Here is a 20,438-nt window from a genome sequence, read left to right as displayed (position 1 = left end):
CCTGTATTTGATTCACCTGCCTCAACATGGAACCTTCCAAGGAGTTACAAGTCATGTTACCTCAGTGTTCCCTAACACTTGCTAAAACTGTCATTCAGGAATCCTGGGAGGTAGCCAAAATGAGTTGAACATTGTTTAACTGAGACATCCTAAGTCCTTCCAAGGTGTGAGGTCTTCTGTAATAAATTTGGGGTTTTCAAGACAGAGAATTCGGACTGTTTCATATCCTTTTGGACTACTCTTTAGCTTTAAGGTAGCAGCTGGATTTCTTTCCTGACAGATTTATTTCAGCTTATCAAACATTTATATCCTTGGCTCTTCTACTTTTCAGGCATAGAAAAGGGAGCCATTTTTTTCTAGAAGTTGACTGGAAAAAGTCCTACTTATTTATTTTATTTTTGCTTGAGGCTATAGCTTGAAATCTGCTTTGCAATCTTCCATTAGGGAGGTATCTATACGCTACAGGTGTTCAGTAAATGCTCCATTTAAATTACATATAAAAATTAAAAAAATAACAATTCAGTTGGCATATGAGAAAGAGAAAGTTTAATATTTCCCAGCCATCCAAACATTTGTAAGGAGTCAACTGTTGTTGATTATATAATGAAATGAGTATCTAATCTAGTTCATGGTTTATGTGATGAATAAGCTTCACCAATGACATTAATAAGACAATAAAATCTAGAGGCTGACACAACTTAGTGACGGAAACATTTTTCATAGTTTCGGTAGTGAAATTATTTATTGATTTTTTAATTGATTTTTTTATTGATAGATTTTGATGATCTATGTTTTATTCATTAGGTTGAGTATGAGTGGTTTAAATCAGGCATGGAAGGTAGCCTTCAGCAGCATCTAAAGTGAAGTCACATATACAGGTTGTGCTTAAACTAGATGTAAGGGAAGAGAATGAGAGTGAGGTCCTAATTGGAGGGTTGAAACAGCATTCCTGGACCTGCTAGGCATCAGTGAAGACACACACAACCCAACCAGGACATGGGTAATGCTCCTGGGGAGCTGGGCTCTGTACAGTGTTCCCTCTTGGGGATCCAGGTCCGGCTTGTGTGGGTTCCTCACCCCTCAGGGTGAGGGTGTGCTCTGCTGCTGCAACTATTTGGAATAAGCACAAAAGTTTCACCCGGATTTTTACTCTTTAGTTTGTGTTTCTGTCAGCCTCCGTAGATTGTGAATTCTTAAAAACAGATTTTTTTTTCTTACCGTCCTTTGTGTCTGTAGGATGTACTTGGAAAACGTGCATTGAATGAGAGTGGATGAATAAACTATAAACAATGCCCACTTAAATCCTAATAAATGGGGTGTATAGAAATGCATGTATTCATACATAGTTTTATCAAAGATGAATGAGAGAAGAGGGGGGAAAGAGCACTGGTATCTCCCGGAACAGGGAGAGGTCTTCTAGCCCGAATACTGTACGCTTAGTAATGGCTAATACATGAATATTTTAAATGCAATTGGCCCTTGAACAACATGGATTTGAACTGTGCATGTCCACTTGTATGTGGATGTTTTTCAGTAGTAAATGCTACAGTGCTGCAGGATCTGTGTTTGGTTGGTTCTGTGGAGGAACTGGGCAACTATAAGTTATATGTGGCTTTTCATATGAAGGGTCAACCCCCTGAACCCTTGCATTTCTCAAAAGTCAATTGTATTTGTTCAATTTTACTGAAATGAGAAAGTAAAGTGTGTCTGTTTTAACTAACAACGTTTTGCCTGTAGGAAAGTAGGAAAAAAAGAAACCCAGATGTGTTGGTTGATTCTGATTACTTTGGACCTTAAAATGCTGGATTGAATATTTGGGTGCCAGCAAGCCATTCAAGCTTTAAATTCTATTGTAATTTTGTTTTTTTAAACAAGGAAAATGATGTGATCATATCTGTGCATGAGAGAGATTTAGATGGCAAAAATATGTATTCTATTTAAAGGAGAAGTTTGCAGATTAATAAATTGAAAATGTTCTGAAATGATAAAAGGCCCCTTTTAATGCCAGGCTGAGTAACTTGCATTGCATTGCCAGTTAGTAGAGCGAGGTAAAAGGGGAAGTATCAAAGTGAAAAAAGGTCAGTAAAAATGCATTTGGTTTCTGGGAGTTTTTGATAATAGTTTTGACACATTTTAGAAGATAAACCTTTTTTATATTAACCACAATGAACTAATCTCATTTGACTTGCTTTGAATCCTACAGTTGTCAAGATGGAATTAAATGCATTGGAAAAATAATTCAGAAAATCTAAATAGAAAGCCAGTCTTCTACATAGACTTTTTTTTTTTCTATTTGTCTATAAAGGAAAGGTGCTTTTGGTCTGAAAGCCTAACAAACAAAAATCATTAAAAAGTTAACAATACTTTCTCCCAAGTGTAAGGATAAAATGAAAATTTTTAAGATATCTAAAAATAACAGAAGCAAAACACAATGCATAAAGGGAAATTATGACTCCAGAGAGGATTTTTACATCAAAGCTTCTTTCTCTGGAATGGAAAATTGACAGCAAAGCTAATCTAAGATGCTCTTTTTGTTTGTTTGTTTGGAGGTAATCAGAGAGAGGTGAAGTTGAGAGGAATGAGTGGCCCTGAATGGGGCTATTCTTTCTAAACTTTCAAAATTAGTCTGGCTCAAATAGTAGTAATGCTTTACAGCAAGGAGTCAGAAGACTGTGAAATCCGTGGGTGGCCTTCCCCCAAAAGGCTTTCAGTCTCAACTTCAAAAGGAGCTAAACATTATTGTGGTAAGGGATGGAATTGTGGGCAGAATCAAATTTAGAAGACATATTTTGAGCAGATGTCAGGTTATCTGACATTTCATTAATGACCAAAACAGATGAGCACAGTACCAGTTTACCTATAGACTAGCCCCTCTAGGAGTATATAACCTGGTTATCGCAGAGCACTGAAGAAACTAGACAGAAGAGGTAGGGGTGGGCACGAGGGGTTGGCCATTTGGAGCCTCACGGGGAATGCCAAGGGCTTTGGATTTACCCTAAAGGCTTTGAGATGCTACTAAGGTTTAACACAAAAGTGTGGCAATTTACATTGACATTTTGAAAAAGATGATTTTTAGATTGGAGCTATAGGTAGTGTAGAAGCAAGAAGATACTGTGGGGGGCAGTTTCTGGAATGCTGGAGATGAAATTGAGAAAAGTGAAGGGACCCAGGGTATAACTGGAGACAGCAGCAACATAAAGTAGTGGAAGATTGGAGATGGGAGGTGAGAGAGAAAGAAGCTAAGATGACTTCTAGGTTTCTGGTTTAGTAATGAGTAGATATATGCACCATCTACAGAGATGGGTACTCTGAAATGGGATGCGTTTTAGGTGGAAAAGTAAGAGTTAAGTTTGAGATGCTTGTGAGACATCCAAGTGAAACTGCCCATTGAGAAACTGGCTTTAGAAAAAGAGAGGTCAGGACTCTGAGCATCCTTTTGGGACAAGTCAGCATATAAAACTGCGTGAAAAGCCAGAGGAGTGGACAAGATCTTTGAGACTTGGGGAAAAATTTATATTGAATTAATGTACAAAGGATTGGTTTATTTGTAACTTCAAACTTACCATCTAGGAACATCTTATATCTATTCATATAGTCATATCTTTTATTCTATGAATAAAATTTTGTGGTGTGTACCCTGAAGCTTTGTGCATTTTATATTGGGTTTATATTATTGGAAATATTTTAAGTATTTTAACATCATAAAATGAAATATTTTTATCACATTTTCACAATTGTTTGTATATTACAAAACTGTATACACTTTTACTTTTATTGGATATTAAAAAAAAATTAACTCATAATTAAGCCTAATAGTGTTTATCTTATTTTCTTAGACCTTGAGGTTGATAATCACATCCTATCCAATCAAAAAGTCTTCTCATTCTTTCAATTGTCATATTCTTAATCTCTGTTTCTTGCTTTACTGCACTAGCTTTCTCTTCTAGAATAAATTAAAAATATTAATTTAAGTAGAAGGTATTATTGTTTTAATGTGAGTTCAATTGTGACCCCTGTTACAGTATGAAGTGTAATGTTGTTTTAAGATGTATATAGGTTTGTGTGTGTGTTTGCATGACTGCCCGTGTACACGTGTGTGCGTGTATGAGTATGTGTGACTTTTTGTCAAGAAGTCCTAGTTGGTCATAGGAGATCTTTTATATTTTGTTGAATTTTTGCTTATATTTTGATTTATTTCATATTTTTACATGTATAGTTAGGGAGTTTTCTATATTTGGATTTTGGGTGCTACTTTTTTGTCAAGTTTTTATGTAAGAGGCATAGGACCGTCATAAAGAGAGCTGGGTAGATTCAGGTCTTTTGATGTATCTTGAAATGGATTTCATGGCAAGGAAATGAACTATTCTTTGAATATTTAATAGGTAGCATTTGTAAAAAAAAAAAAAACCCTCTGAACTGGAAGCTTTTTTGAAGATGTATTTCTTCATCTTTAACTTTTTAGTATTATTTTTCTTACAACTCTTTTAAGCAGCACAGCACAGATATGACTCACCCCACAGCTGAGTGGTTGCTTTTGCCCCTCAACAGGGTGGGTTAATCTGTCTTCATTTATTGCTCTAAATGGTATTTTCTCATTGTGTATTTAGACATTAAAAAAATACTTTTGCTTCACACTCAATTGCTTGCCTGGCTGCCTGGCTGCCTGGCTGCCTTTCTTTCCCCCCTCCCTCCCCCATTCTTCCTTCTTTCCTTCCTTTCTTTCCCTTCTGGGTACACAGTGTCCTGCCTGATTTTTGTCATCTTTGAGAATTTGTAAGTTATATACTCTTTCTAATTCTGTTAGTGATCACCTTTATATAAAATATAGATTTCACACACTTAGTTTGAAACTTTGCCAATGCTGAAGATTTCACCTCTTTTGCTCACTGATTTATCCTAAGAACCTAGAAGAGTGTCTGATGTGTTAACAGATGCTCAACCATTTGTTAGAGGAATGGACCCATATGGGATGAGGCATTAACATATTTCCTTCTCTGGTCCTCACCTAATCAACTGTATTAACTCACTCCGGAATTGTAAAAGCAGGTTGTTGTTCAACAGCAATTATATTTACATATAAATCATGTTTTTAAGAATGCTTTTGTTTGCTATTTTTTATATTCCTTTTTATAAATATTGCAATAATGTATGTTCAGCTCTCTGTGATTTACTTAATTCAGTGATTATTATTAGGTATTTTTGTACTGTAAACATCTCTAGCATTTTGTTTTTATTTTTTGCAATCGTATCATACAGTATATGTTCAGGTAAAAATTTCTGGAATGCTCTTAGAAATTCAGTATGAATGGTATGTATCCTGAGCTGATGGCTATCTGAGCTACATGACTGGTGCCTTCACACATTGAATGGAGGTCTGCGGGTGTACCACTTTGAACATAAAAGTTTTCTTATCGGAACTTTAGCTCTCCTTATACTGGAGAATTGGAACTTCAGCTTTCCTTATATTGGAGAGACAGAACTTCCTAGGTCTTATTATTTGTTAATTTTTAGATTTTCTATTTTTTTCTGTAAGTAATGTTGGGTTTTCCTTTAAAATTAGTATTTCTGGGAATATGGCAAGCCTTTTTGGTCTTTGTCTTTAGTAAAAGATGAAGGTCTTTTTACTCAGGTGAAAATTTTCCTTAAATTATGTCTGCTTTTCACAACTTTTCAAAAATTGAAGTATAGTCAGTTACAATGTGTCAGTTTCTGGTGTACAGCACAATGTCCCAGTCACGCGATATGTAGACAAATATTCGTTCTCACAACTTTTTGATTCGTTCTTTCTGATTTCTTCCTGGGGATAACCTGTGATGCCCAAGTTAAATCTTTCTCTGCCCTCGTCATCTTTTTAATATGTTTACCTCTTTATTTTCACTCTCTCTTCTGTAGGAGTCCCTTAAATTTGCTCTCCAAAACAATTATTTGGTTTTTTGAAGCATAAAGTTTGCTTTTGATTATTTTATTTTGGGGAATTCTTTTTTTTTTTAATTAAAAAAAATCACTGCCAAAAATCTCAGTTCTTTTCAAAAGTCTCTGTGGTCAAATTTTATGACATTTTCATGGTCATATACCTTTCTTTTTAAACACAGAACAAGTTTTTAAAACATTCTCCTGTTTTATGAAAAAAGTAACTTTTAGAAATCTGATCATTTTCTTAATTTTGAATGGAATAGTCCCTCTTCTTTATAATGTGGTTTATTTTTGATATATTCCATTATTGGTTTCTCCCTTTGCTCATACCCTTATCTATAAATGCAGAGAGTTATGTCTCCTATTCGCCATCAGAAGGGTGGGTGGGACTTCATGGTTGGCCCTCACTGCTTGCATGCTTGTTGCTTCCCCATCCAAGATTCTGGCTTCCACAGCAGGTTAATTGCCACAGTTTCTGGTACAATTTGCAGGACACACAAAGACTTTTCTAATTTGGTTGTGCTGGGATTAACAGAGCGATTTCTCCTGCTTTGACTGTTTTGTTCTCTGCCAGGATAGAGCATTCAAAAAGGAGTCTGAAGCTCTTTATTGATACATATTATTTAAAAAAAAAAAAGACCCTAAAATCTATCTCCTCCAAGATGCATTGCTTCTAATTGGCTTCTTCATCTTTTTCTTCTTCCTTTTTTTTTTTTTTTTAGGTAATTATAAGAATTCTTTGGGATACTCTTTTCAGCCACATTTAACAGAAAATACAATGATAAATTATTTGAAATAAGAAGTATATTTATTAACTCACATAATAAGAAGGAGTTTACTGGTAGAGTGGCTCCAGGGCTCATTCATTTAGTGGCTTAAAGACATTATAAAGTCTCGAGTATTTGCCATCTTTTTTCACTGCCCTCTTCAATATGTTGGCTACTCACCTCATCATTAGAAGATGCTATAGGAATTCCAGCCCTCACATCCTCACACAGCTTGGCCTGCAAACAGTAGGAGACCCAACCCTCCTCTCTGTCTCCTTAGGAGCAAGCACACCTCCTTGAGGGGAGCCCCAGCAGGTGTCTCCTCATATCATGTTGGAAAGAATGGCATCACATGCTTGTTCCTAAGTAACCACTTGTAAAAGGAATGACTTCTATACTTGGCTTAGGTCAGTGGTTCTCAACCCTACCTACACATAAACCACCTGGGCAATTGAAAAAACACCACCCAATAAACCAATTACATCCAAGTGTCTGAAGGGGCTCTATGATTACCCATATTTTTAAAAGTTCCCTGTTATTGTGTAGACGGTTGTGGAAAATTACCACAATTCTAAACTCAAGCCTCTATGGCTAAGGCGGGACCCAGCCATCTTAGGCTGATACCTGAACAAAACCTGGATCTCAGTCAGAAAAAGGGCTGGCTGACAGGCATTTTTTTTTTTCTTGAGGTGGGAGCAGCTCTGTCCAACTGTCTACCATTTTGTGTGCTGGGTACTGAAGTGTCTCCGTGGCTGTAGAAAAAGAGCTGAGGAATATGCAGATGTGTCTCACCACGGTGACTGACTTGGAAGAGAAGTCCGTGTTTGGGGAATATGTTTTCTTCAATGTACAACCAGTGCGTGGAATCAGGGTAAAAAGTTGTAGTGAGTCCAAGCTTTGCCCTTTATGCTTTGGGGCACCTGGGCTTCCCTGTCTCAGCTGGTTGAACAAAGGTAATTTAAAAAATGCTTCTCCATCCATTTCCATCAGAGCTAAGAGGAACACGACTTTGACATGCAGTGTTCTTTTTAATCTGCAATATAGTTTTAAGTTTTTCTATTCTTTCTATCTTTATTCAGCAATTTGTTAATATTATTCATCAGACTAGGTGCCCTGAGAAAAGGGAATGTGCCTATTCATTGCCAAGTAGAAATATGGCATGGAGTAAGGGCTCAAGACATATTTGATGAGTAAGTGAACAGGCTTTTCTGCTCTGATCAGACCAGTCTAGTCACAGGCCAAACTCACAGAGTCATTTATCAACCTAGACTGCAGGGGTTTCTGGATTCTTTCTTCTCTATAATCTATTCTGGACTTAGCAGCTCAGATGATTCTTTTGACCTCTAAGTTAGGCCATGTAATTCCCATCTGATGCAGCAAAAAGCCAACCCACTCTGAGTCACCTCTGAGGCTCTGTGATCTGAAATCTTGACTTTTCTTTGGCCTCATCTGTTTTTCCTTCCTTCGTTTATTCCAGCTACACTGCCCTCCTTGCCTTTCCTGAACACACCAATTATTTTCCTGCTTCCGGGGATTTACTTCCTGTCCCTCATGCTCAGGACACCTTTCCCGTAAATGGCCCCTTCACCTACTCCACATCTTGGCCCAAATGCCACCTTACCCTGGAGCCTTCCCTGATCAGCCTATTTAAACATCCATGTATAACCTCACCAGTTCTTTCCTTCTTGGCTTTTTGTTTTAGCATCATTACCACCTGCAATACTACACATTTGCTGGTTAATTGGCCTGTTGTGCATCATACAGAGTAGTGTAAGCTTTTTTTTTTTTTATCCAAGGACAGAAGTTTCAGTCTTCATTATTTATAGCTGGACCACTATTGCCAGGAACAGCGCTTAGCACAGAGTTGGCACTCAATAAAGAACTGATTGAATAAATGGTCCACTTTCTTTATTTGGAGACTGGAGCTAACAATACCCACCCAGCAGTTCTCCTGTGCACATTAGTGATAATGCATATCAAGTCATCAGTACGGTGCTGCTCAGAATGTACTAGTTGCTTAACAAATTATAGCTTAAAATATTTTTTATAATAAGGTAAAAACCCAGAACACACCCTGTTTCATTTAATTCCCCAGACGTTTAGGGAGAAATAATCTGTTACGTGTAAGGCACCATTTGTGCAGGGTATAAAGAGAGAGGAGACTCAACCCTTATTGTTACAGATGCAGCAGATAAACATGGGGGCTATTTTGCATACTCAGACCACTCCCCCCAAATTCTGGGATGAACCATATTTAGATTCCTAGAGTGGCTCTAAATATCCCAAGGGCTGATAGGAAGCCTTTTCAATAACAAATAAGAAATTCACTTGTAAATTCCTTCTCTGCAAAATGGCTTAGAACATGGGAGTGGGGCATCTCTCTTTCTCGAAGTCATATTGTTTTCTAGGAATCTGAGCATCTCTAGAAAAGGTATATCACAGACTTGTAGACTTCTGATGGACCCAAAGATCCAAATCTCGACCTCTGTGTACACTGTTTATCCCACTCACATCTGTGAATCATCAATCTACACATCTCCATCGACCTATGTATAAACACTGTGAAATAAACCCCATGCATTTATGATTCTTAAGTAGTAAGAGTAGTAAGACTACAAAAATATGGAGAAAGTAAAATGGACAACAGTGTAACCTAGACTTAGTTTGGTATGTTTGACTTGAAACATTTGATTCAAGTATTTTCCCTAAGAAATCAAATATTACAGACGCTACTGAATCCCTTTTATTCTCATCTCCCTTCTTTTTCTCACCAGAGATAATCCTGCATTTGTTCTCATTATTGTAAGGTTTTGTTTTTTTTTTTAAGTTATACAACTATTAAATCCTGGATATAGATGTCAGATATGGTTTCACTCACCATCATATTCATATTAAAACAAACCAAAATAGAGTATCTCCTTTAAAGCTACCTTCTCTTGAAAAGTCAGGAAACCTGGCCAATCCAGGTCTGCATTTCTGAATCCGGCAGCTGGCTGGATGGCCTCATTAGCATAGTTGAATTTAATATCTGCTAACTTACTTCAGGCCTGATTCTTGCACTTCTATTTCTAATCAGGCCTCTACAGGCATTTGCATTTGTAATTCCTGTTTTCCGAACTTTAATCCATTTAAAATAGTTTCCTCTTTACTTGTCTTCTGTTTTATTCCTATCTTATTTTGTTGTGTATTCCTGCTTCGAAAGCTATTCTTTTCTTGAAGATGGAAGCAAAATTGGCATTTTCCCCTTCCCGTTGTCACCAGTGACAGCTTAACTATTTTTCTTGAATTGAGTGCAGAGAGAAATGCTCCTTTTCTTTTCTTTATGTGACTCATGTTGTTTGGAGTTAAATGAAGTCCACAGTCCTCTCCTCACCTCTTAAACACTTCCTTTTAAGTTATTAAACTAAAACTTTAGGGATTATAATCCCAAATAATCTGTATTTCGTTGGTCTGCTGTATATTTCACTCCATCCTAGTCATCACAAGAAATTCTTATGCCAGAAACGGGTAATGAATGAAGGGGAAGACCCATGGTTTCATTCCTCAAGGCCTATGTAGAGAAGACGAACTCTAATAACAAAGAATTATGTTATATTTTTTAATTTTTCATTTTATTTTGAGAATAGTTAATGAACATCTGAGAAAGTATGATGCTCTTAATTTATGATAATGCCAGATCATAAATGCTACACTGTGGACTACACTGAGGACAAATACCAAGTTTGGAAAAACAGACACGTGTGTTTTCCTAACACACGGTACCTGCAGTGCTTCCTTTCTGAGCATCAGATTATCCCAAGCAGACGCATCTGTTTGGCAGCAAACCAAGAAATCATTCTGCTGATCTGATTTCCTTAGAGAACCATATGCAGGTTCTTTGCAGCTTCAGAATCGGATCACATCAGCCACAACTTCTCCGATACATCTTATGGCCCAAACCAGTGTATTACATTGTGGTTTTCCCATTCTCTTGCAAAAGAAGCACATTCCTGGTCCAGACCATCAGTTCTAGTGGGCAAATTGCTTAAGAGTTTAAAGAAGAAAATGAAGTTTATTAATTCTTTTTAACAACAGACTTCTAATTCTTTTTTTTTCCTTCAGAATTTTGGTTTTGGATATTCTTTGTTGCATGAAATCATGTAAGATTTCATTAGCTTATATTTGAAAGACATAGAGAAAGAGGATGAATCTCCTTAAAGAAGTACAGTACAGAAAACATACGAAGGTGATTTTTGACCCTCGGTTTCTTTGAAAAAAGGTGGCCTTAAACCCATGAAATACTCTGGGTGGTGTTACATGTGTTTTCTCTGCTTTTTAATGAGGAGCTGGCAGTCATTTAGCAGCAAGGTTTTAGTTGGGAAGAGCATAAATACCTATGTTCAGGTGGTTTTACTTTCTATTCTGAAATATTTTCTTAAAATTCTATATTTGGGTAAAAAAAAAGTGCCTTCTAGAAATGTAAAGCACAGTATAACTTCTGTCATGGATTGAGGGTCATCTGGCTTTCTAGTACCTGACAAATTAATGCATTCCAGCGCACAAGTCATTCCATAGAGTGTGGGCATATAGACCATAGAGGGCATATAATGCATTTTAATAAAGTTGCTCTACTTTCATTATTGCACCGATTTTGTGGCATTACAGTGACTTAAAAATTCAAACTAAGTATTAAAACCATGTGCACCCCAAAAGAAAGATACATGCCAATTTCATTTTAAAAGAAACAGTATTTATTAAGAAATTATATGTTGGATTCTCCTACAGTCTGTGAAGATGGTTTCTTCCATTTCCACAGCACAAGACAACAGCCAAAAGCATCTGGAAAACACTTGCAATGCCGGGGAATGGAGACTTCCTAGTAATAGGTGATGAAATGAAGTGATGTACGCACCAATTCCATCTTTCAGAGCCAAAGACAAGACAGTCTTCCTTGCCAATCTAGTTCTTACCTGTATTGGCATTAAAACCTGTCCACAGGATCTCCTACCCAGACTGACAGACTGGGGTAGTAAATGAGTCATTTCAGTTCAGCTGAGCAGAGAATGCTCAATTTAATCACAGGTTAAACCAACAGTCCTTTAACTATTGAATCACATCTGAAATATCTGCATTCTTTATTAATAAAAATGGTGCCTATTGAGGGCAGAAATATAACTTTTTCAAGTATTTTATCCTTACAATCTGAAGTACTTTGGACTATAAATTAAAAATAAATTATAAAAACTAGCATACAATGCATCTTTTCTTACATGACATTGTTGGAAATAAACTTTAAATGCAGAATTGCAATATCACCTGACTTTTATATATGATCAACAGTAGAACATGCTAATCATAAAAATAGCTTTTACAAATATACATTTGTATACAGTGTCTCCCTTACCATTCATAAATGTCCTTCACATTTTAAGACTTTTAAGACTTAAAAAAAAACAAACATAATTAGCAAAGGGGAAAACACATTTACAATCTAAACCATAAAAACCTGACAATTATATAACTCAGAACATAGAAGAAATGGAATTTCTAAAATTGAACAATACTGTCCATTTTATTTATTTGGGTTTATATATAAACTGAACCAAAGGTGATGCTGTCCAGTCAGAGCCCTCCTTCCACATTTTGGGGGGTTGTCACAGTTTCTCTCTTCTGCTGCCATGGCATCATTCGTTACTTCAGATCACTTTATCTGTAGAAACTGAGAAAAGAAAAAAAAATTTAAATATAGAGATGTATATTTCATTGCTGAGAGCACGCATATATATATAAGATAGATTTTAAGGCTTAATCGGGAGAAGGATAAAAGAAGACTTAGATCTTTAAGACAAACACACTTGAGAAGTTTAGGTTCTCAGATCCTTTCTTGTACACAAGACTAAAATTATTTACATTTATAGCATGACACAATTTTGAAAAAAATTCAGCCTGTTTACTGCCTGAGATCAACAATTATTTTTCAACCTGAGCTCGTTTCTAGGTCAGAAGGGAAACACTTGAAATTGTAGGCTAGGGAATGAGACTTGGGTTACTCCTGAATCTTTGCTGCCCCTAACAAAAGTGACCAAGGGTATTTTTCTCTTGGAAAAGGCTTTGAACGATGCATTCCTAAGTCTTATGCGCCCAGGATAGGAGGAAGAGCCAGTACAGGTCTGTGATCTGAGTTAACACAATCTTGGTTACGAGAGCAGACAGCTAGAGGCAGGAAGGACAGAAACAGGCAGGTGCAACCATAAGCCAGAACACATCATATAAGAGTGAAAATTCAACTGGTTGAAGAACTGAATTGAGAAATTGAAGATGGAGATAAAACAATGCAAGATTTCGGTAGTGGGAAAAAGGCATGTATTTATCCTAGAATCCTACCAAGTTCAAGGTCCTCCTATTTAGGTAAAAAAAATATAATTACATCTATTATCCATCAAATTCAAAGCCTGTTTTGGAGTTAGGAAATCTGTGTGCATGCCTTAAAAGTTAAAGACATTCAAATCAAGGGATCAATTTGGATGGGAGTTGCTATTGAGAAGAACATCGTGCATCAGTTATCAATAATGGGTGAACAAAATACCTTGAACTACTCCTGATTATCAATATCAAGGGAGAACTCCAGACATTTTGGTCTTTATATTTTGCATCAAAGTTGTCGAGGAAAACATAACACAGTCAAGCACTGGATGGAACAACACTTTACAGCTCAACAGTGTGTGCTGGTCCCTTACGGCTAACGAATCTCCCTGGCAACCGATGGAGGGCATTTGGCTTATGAACATCCCTGTTGCTGCAGTAGGAAGACCTGGAATCCTCTCTCGTGGAGCATGAAGCGCTAAAAGATGGGGGTGGGTCTGAGGACTACTGATGTACATGTTAAGCAGAACAAAGGGACACTTCCTTATTTAGCTTAAAACAGGGGAAGTATTTCTATACAAGGTGGTAAGTCAGATATGGGCTGTGTGGGTGCTTTATTTCTTAGTAAGAAACTATACGAGGTCCAAGGTCCATTTTTCCAGCTCAGCGAGGGCTGACAGATTGCATGAACAGCTGCCTTTCCCAACAGTTGCTGACTCCTATGATTAGCCAGAGAATTAGGTAACTTGACCTTCTGTTACATTTTTGAAGCTTGTGATATAGAGATTATGAAAAAGACTGCTCTGGCAGTTGAAGTGGTGAGAATTGCTCTGGATGTCTGCGGCTTCACATCACATGTCAGGACAAAATCATTGGTTGAAAGGAACTCTGCGAACCTGTTTGGTACTTTCTCTTCCTTCATGGCTATGTAACTTTCACAGTCAGGAATAGACATATAAGTCAGTAATCTTAGTTAACTGAATGTCATCTTCCTTAGTGAGCACATATCTGTTACTTCTAGGAACATTTAGAGTTAAATATAAAATGTTTACAAGAACACAAATCATAGTACTAATATTTTTGTGTTAAGACATCTGTGAACATTTGGTACTGTAAATACTTGTGTTATTTCAGAAAATTTAGTCTATTCACATGACAGTCTTACGATTTCATTTCAGAACATGCAATTAAAAATTGAGACAGAGGATTTCAGTTTTGTGATCTGAATTCTTACACCCATATCTTATGTCTGTGTGTGATACTGGAAAATCTAAGACAACGTCAGGCCATCATGTCGATACATTTAACTTCTTCGATTTTGAGAATTATTTCATTCCTGGAAAGGTTTGATTTGTTAAACCAGACAGATGATGCACTTAAAAACACAATATAAAATATATTACACTTACAAATGCCATTTATGACATTTGAATGCATTTAATTAACTAATCAGGGACAATCATTCTTCAAAGTTTTGCAAAGTACTCTACTTATAGATGTAATCTTAATAATAAATCCCTAACAATTTCGATTTAAGAACTTTCACAAATGAAACAACAAAAAATAAAATATATACCCTTAATAGTCTTTCCTCCAGTCAAAAGCATTAAAAAAAACTTATCTTCCTCGGAAAGAAACTTTCATGGGTAAACCCTAACTACAGATATTTTGACAGCCTCGCTCTCTCTGTTTCTCATTTTTTGCTTCTCTCCCTCACTCCTTCTTTCTTCTTCCCCTTCCTCTCTTCTTCACACAATCTATACTATATCCTTACTGATCAAACATATATGTACTTTAAAAAACGGAAACGTCCTTCTATGCATGCTTCACGTTTACTCCAGGCTGAGTTCATGTACATGGGAAGAGTCGATGAGTCGTTAAAGCACAAAGTTCTGAACTTACAGTACAAAGTCGGTGTGCTACTTTTTGCGTGGTATAAAAGAATTTTTATGCATTTCCTGTACACACATACCAAAATTTATCCCTTATGAACGTGAAAATGAACACCTTAATTTTTAATTAAAATTAAACTTAGCCTATAGAATGATATTGACATGCAAACATAGGACACTGTAGTTTGGGGGTTTTGATGGATGACACCCGGGTACAGGAAGGAACTGAGGCTCTTTATATGCTTCTAATTGTACTCTTTCCTCCAAGGCCTCCATTGATCACTTTCTTATTACAGATGGAAGATGCTTAAAATGCTGCAGCAGCTGTGGATATAAAGTTTGCCGATCATTGTGTTTCTTCCAGTTAAGTCATGACAGATGACATTAATTTGGTATATTCTTACACCTTCCTGCTCATCTCAAAAGAGGTAATGAATGCCTATTTAGAAACTATCCATTTTGTTAAGAAGGCAAAAGCAGCCTGCAGATTTTTGGGTGCATATTCTGCTACCCCTAGTATGATTTCTCCCTACCCTTTCCTTTATTCTGTGATGGTAAATGATTATGTAAAAATAATTATCCTGAGAAGAAGAAAGGGAGGTTTGGGAGTAATTTATTGATGTCTTACTTCCTTACCATAAAGCTTCAAAGCCTTTGCCTGTCACTAGTACAAAACAAAAGCTTCATTAACTTTGCCTGGCGAAGTAGGTGTTATTAACCATACGGATGTGTCACGAATATAATTCTCCTTTTCTAAAAAACAACAGCAAAATTACATTCACCCTACTGTCCAGAGAGCTTGCAGTCTGAGAAACGACTAGCTGTTTGCTTTTAAAAGGATGGGAGAAAGGGAGCAACTATGACATTCTGCTGCCTTTTTCTCAGAAATGACAGTCACTGAAGGAGCTGACTGGTTTAGTATAATGTGAAACTAATTGTTCCTTCCCTGTCTTGAATAGTGGGTAATTTATCTACCGGCTGTGTAGGAGCTTGGATGCTTTTAAAACAAATTCTCCTGATGATGAATGCTTTTTCAACTCTCAATCTCTCCTACTTCCGAAAAACCACAAAAAGAGCCACTCAAATGTGCTTAGTTATATTGAACCGAGCCATTTACTTCTATTTGACAAAGATGAAAAGGATAGTATTAATCTACGGGGAAAGCATATTTAATTTTAAACCTCATGCATTAATATATTGGAAATAAAAGAGGCACAGCAATATATTAAATAAATGTACCTTATTTACAGCTCTACCCCGAGAAACATACTTTTAGAGAAATCTTCTGAATTCTTTAATGTCAGAAATGCTTCTGTTAAGAGGGACAGTATAGCTCAGTGGTAAAGTGTGTGCTTAGCATGTGTCCTGGGTTCAATCCCCAGCACCTCCATTAAAACAAATAGAGAGGGAAACATAATTACCTCCCACCCTCGACAAAAAAACAAACCAAAAAAAAAAAAAAAACAAAAAAAGAAATGCTTCTGTTATCTTTAATTGAGATTTATAACTGACAAAGAAATATAGATAATCTGTATTTTAAGTAGTGTCTATAAAAGCAAAAAAAGGTAAAAGGAAATGCATAGATAATGCAGGCCATATCACATTTTATAGAAATGCAAGTCCCATGAGCAGGAATAATCTGTATTTGTTGTCACCACTGATCATGTTTATAGAGTAATTATTCAGCCATTCTTTTTTTATAGACAACGTGAATACATTTGGCTTTTACAAAGCCTTATTACAAATGAGATCCAATTCAGTTTAGCTCAGATTTCTAAGTAACATAAACAGATTCCCAGCAGCCACTGTTCATTACAAATTAAAACTTGTCTGCTATTAATAAGCTCTTGGGGCCAAAGCTGCATTGTACTCTAAGATGAAAGATTCACAGCTGAAAATCCATAATGGAATGAAAACCAAGAGGGTAGGAACTCACTGGGATGGCTACAAATGAAGCAGCTGCTCCCCTGTGGGGTTCTTGCCCCCCATAGGCTGATAGTCTCCACTCCTGGGGTGATGACCATTTAGGGAAGGGGGTGGCAGAGAGCACAGGAGGAAACAGAAGTGCAGTAGCCAGCCAGAAACTCAGAAATAAGACCCTCCGACTGTCTTCTGAGATTTTAACTCTAAGATCAAAACTGAAACGATTAAGGCAGAGCATGTGCAATGTCACTTAAGAGAGGCTGAAGGTTTCATGGTCTCTGAGACTTGAATGGAACAGAACTGAAGCTTATTAAATCAGCCAAAGAGGGGAAAGATGTGTTGATCTGAGAGAGACTTGTTTGGCACTGCAAGCCCAGAAAAAACAGGAAAGTCTTGGAGGGCAGCTTGGTTGGACCATTCAGGGGCTGTCCCCAGGAGAAGGTGTCCATGCCCTGGAAGTGAACTTGGCTGAACTGACAGGCATATTCCTGGTATAGACATGGACACATCAGGCAGTCTTGGAACATTCAACCAACTCTCTTGTTCTAAATCCACGCTTTCCAAGTAGAACTTATGATAATAGTTCCTAGCAGTCCACTTACTGGAAGAGAATGCTCAGGCCAGAGAGCACAGGGCTAGCCTCTCTTTCGGTTAGAAGGCTCACCATAAATTCGTAAACAGATCTTCTGGATTGATATGCCAGCCTATTCCAGATTGGTTACTGCACGTTTGTCTGAGGGACTGTTCCACTCCCAGGATGCTGACAGACAAGTTCTGGGTGCCCTGGAGTCTAGCCCCAGGCTCTGGACTGGGGAGGGTGGTAAGGAACCCTTGTGGACCTGTTCCTACTTGCTGACCTCTCCTGCTTTTACCAATACATGCCATGTGCATTTCAAGGTCTTTAACACAGGCACTATGTATAAAGCTACATGTCAAAGAATAGAGGACTTCATTGAATTTGAGCCATAAGGAATCAGAAATGATCGAACCCGCTCCTGCTATCGGTGAAGACACTGAGGCACAGATAAGCTGAGAGACATGCCCTGGTAGTTGGTAGAAGCCTTGACTAGTCCTGCGATCCTGACTGCTAGCAAGAATTCTTTTCATTACACTCTTGGTTCTTGAACTTTAAAGGGCCTCAGAATTACTGAGTGGGTTTGTAAACTCGGATTGCTGAATTTCTGATTTACTAGTGTTGTGGTCTGAACGGTGTGTCTTCCCCAAATTCCTGTGTTGAAACCCTGATGCCCAATGTGATGGTATTAGGAGGCAGGGCTTTGGGGAAGTGATTAGATTGTGAGAACAGAGTCTCAAAAGTGGGATGAGTGTCCTCATAAAAGAGGCCTCACGGAGCCCCATCACACCTTCTGCCATGTGAGGACACAGTGAAAAGACATCAGTCTATGAACTAAGAAGTGGGTTTTTACCAGACACCAAATCTGCTAGTGCTGGATCTTGGACTTCCAGCCTCCAGAACTGTGAGAAATAAGTATGTGTTGTTGATAAGCCACACAAGGCTTATCTTAATACATGATATATTGTTACAGTAGCCTAAATGGCCTAAGACCGCTGGGTCTGGAATGAGCCCCCAAAATGAATTTATTTTAATTCTTTGAGTGATGCTAATCTGCGCATCCCAGTCTTGAAGAACACTTCACTGTTGAGAGGCAGTCCTTGCGGGCCTCTTGCATGCCTATGTGGCTTGCTGCGTGTGCTAACACCACGAAACTCTCTGACTGTTCTTTCCCTAAGGCCACGTCTTGGGTGGCAACTCTGAGAAGTGCGGATGGTACTCAGGGGTGTACCGCTTAGCCCTGCAATAAATCTTGTCTCCCCCTGGACAAAGAACAGGCTTGCTTATTGCTTGCAAGGACACTGGATTTCCTAAACTCAGGGTCTCCCTTCTGTGCACATGCAAACTCTACCTGGCCTTCCAGCTCGGACTTGGGTCTTGGGTTCAGGAAACCAGTGCAGCTATCCTGACACTCATACTCTCCTGTGCGTAGAAGAGGTTTGTTTCAGGAGTCTCCTGCCTTCTATCAACATCTATGGAACTACGGGTGTTTAACTTCCTGGCTTGTTAAGTTATTTTGGTGAGAGTTCTCCTGCTTCAGTTGTCCTCAACACCATCAAACTTATTTAACTTGGGTGCAACTTATGATCCAATTTAAGTGCACATTAACTGTAGTGATTCCGGGCACGTCATGACTCCAGTGGCCAACTGTCTTCTGTTTGTGCCACCTGGTCATCCTCACTGCTTTCCTGTCTCCATCCTCTACCTCTGTCCTTACTTATTTTTCTCTAATTCCTAACAGCTTGGTTTTATAATCCACACACATTATTCTCCCCAGTATTCCCATGTCTTTATATCCTTCTCCATCTATCTCTCAACACTCATGAATAAATATGAGCAAGAGACAAAACCTACCTATGTATACTATAGTAGATCACAGATCTATAACTCATTAGGCTTTGTTTTTCCATAACCAAATGGAAAGATGAAAAGACTGGGGAAAATTAGTCATTTTCTATAGCGTTATAGGATTTACTACATAATTCATGCTCAGATATTTCATGTTCTCTCCTAAAACTGATGGAAAATATGAAACAATATTATAAAACTATCATTAAAAGACAAAACAAAATTAATGTAAATTTAATTTTGCCAAATCCAAATAAGCTGTATTCTTATAAATATTATAAAGTGGCTGCCAAACTTTTGGCATTCATGTTTTAGTTTATGAGACTGACTTATAATGGACACAATATAAACAGTTTTCAGTATTGAACTGAGTGCCATATTCCTTCCGGATATTTGGTTTGAGACATGGTTTACCATATGTGGTTTTGAAAGAACTCTTTTCAGAGTTAGTTACATCATTTCCTGTATCTAACTACTGCTATCTCTAACAAGGATATTAGTGCAATCATAGTTTTTTACATCTGGAAACACAGATCATTTGTGTTTTTGGAGTACATTTCATTTAACTGAAATCACAAATAATCAAATAAAAGGCAAACAGTGTCTTCTCCTTTGGATTCACTCCTTAGGAACAATTTGTTCAGTGTGGTAAGAGGCCACAATGTCAGGAACCCTACATTGTCCTCTCTACTGTCACTGGAGAAGCAGTAGCACATAAGAGTAACAGAGTGGAAGCAGAATTATTAAGCAGGTGACCTAGGACTGTAGCGTGATCATGTCTAATCTCCCAACCAAAGCAGCAGGGCCTTCCATGGTAATCATGGCTGATGGGTATGTAGCTTTGACTTGACTAACTCAAGGCGGATAGAGAACTTTTTACCTCACAAGGAATCTTGTTCCATTGGTAGATAATAGTGGTTAGAAGAGAATTGGCTTCCTTGGGTCTAAATATGAACTATATATTGAGCCCAAACCTATACAGTGTGGTGACAGATCAGACAGCCAGACAGAATTTTATAAGTATGGAAGTCCTGGGAGGGTCCTATCCATGGAATATGGGTTCAGTTCATTTCTCCAAAGATGGCAAGAGAGAGGAAGGCAGAGGCCAACTCCAGGCGTGATGGGCTGGTGTCAGACAGAACATTAGGGCAGGGATCTGAAGAATAAGACTTTCTTGTT

At 37.7% G+C, this 20,438-nt stretch overlaps 1 protein-coding gene and 1 long non-coding RNA gene across 4 annotated transcripts in view; one reads left to right on the top strand and one right to left on the bottom strand.

Annotated features, from left to right (window-relative positions):
• LOC123615897 (uncharacterized) overlaps window positions 1-20,438 on the top strand; it is a 132,834-nt gene that overhangs the window by 97,601 nt on the left and 14,795 nt on the right. The gene's annotated exons all lie outside the window — the stretch shown is intronic.
• RALYL (RALY RNA binding protein like) overlaps window positions 11,399-20,438 on the bottom strand; it is a 584,866-nt gene continuing 575,826 nt past the window's right edge. For all 3 annotated transcript variants that reach the window (XM_045514266.2, XM_010951849.3, XM_074354903.1), the window contains one exon: window positions 11,399-12,378. In XM_045514266.2, coding sequence (XP_045370222.1) covers window positions 12,356-12,378 — 23 coding nt within the window. In that variant the 3' untranslated portion in view covers window positions 11,399-12,355. The remainder of the gene's footprint in view (window positions 12,379-20,438) is intronic.

This window comes from Camelus bactrianus, chromosome 29, assembly GCF_048773025.1.
Source record: "Camelus bactrianus isolate YW-2024 breed Bactrian camel chromosome 29, ASM4877302v1, whole genome shotgun sequence".
NCBI classification, from domain to species: domain Eukaryota; kingdom Metazoa; phylum Chordata; class Mammalia; order Artiodactyla; family Camelidae; genus Camelus; species Camelus bactrianus.
Note: the sequence above shows the minus strand (reverse complement) of the source record. Positions and strands in the feature narration are given on the sequence as shown.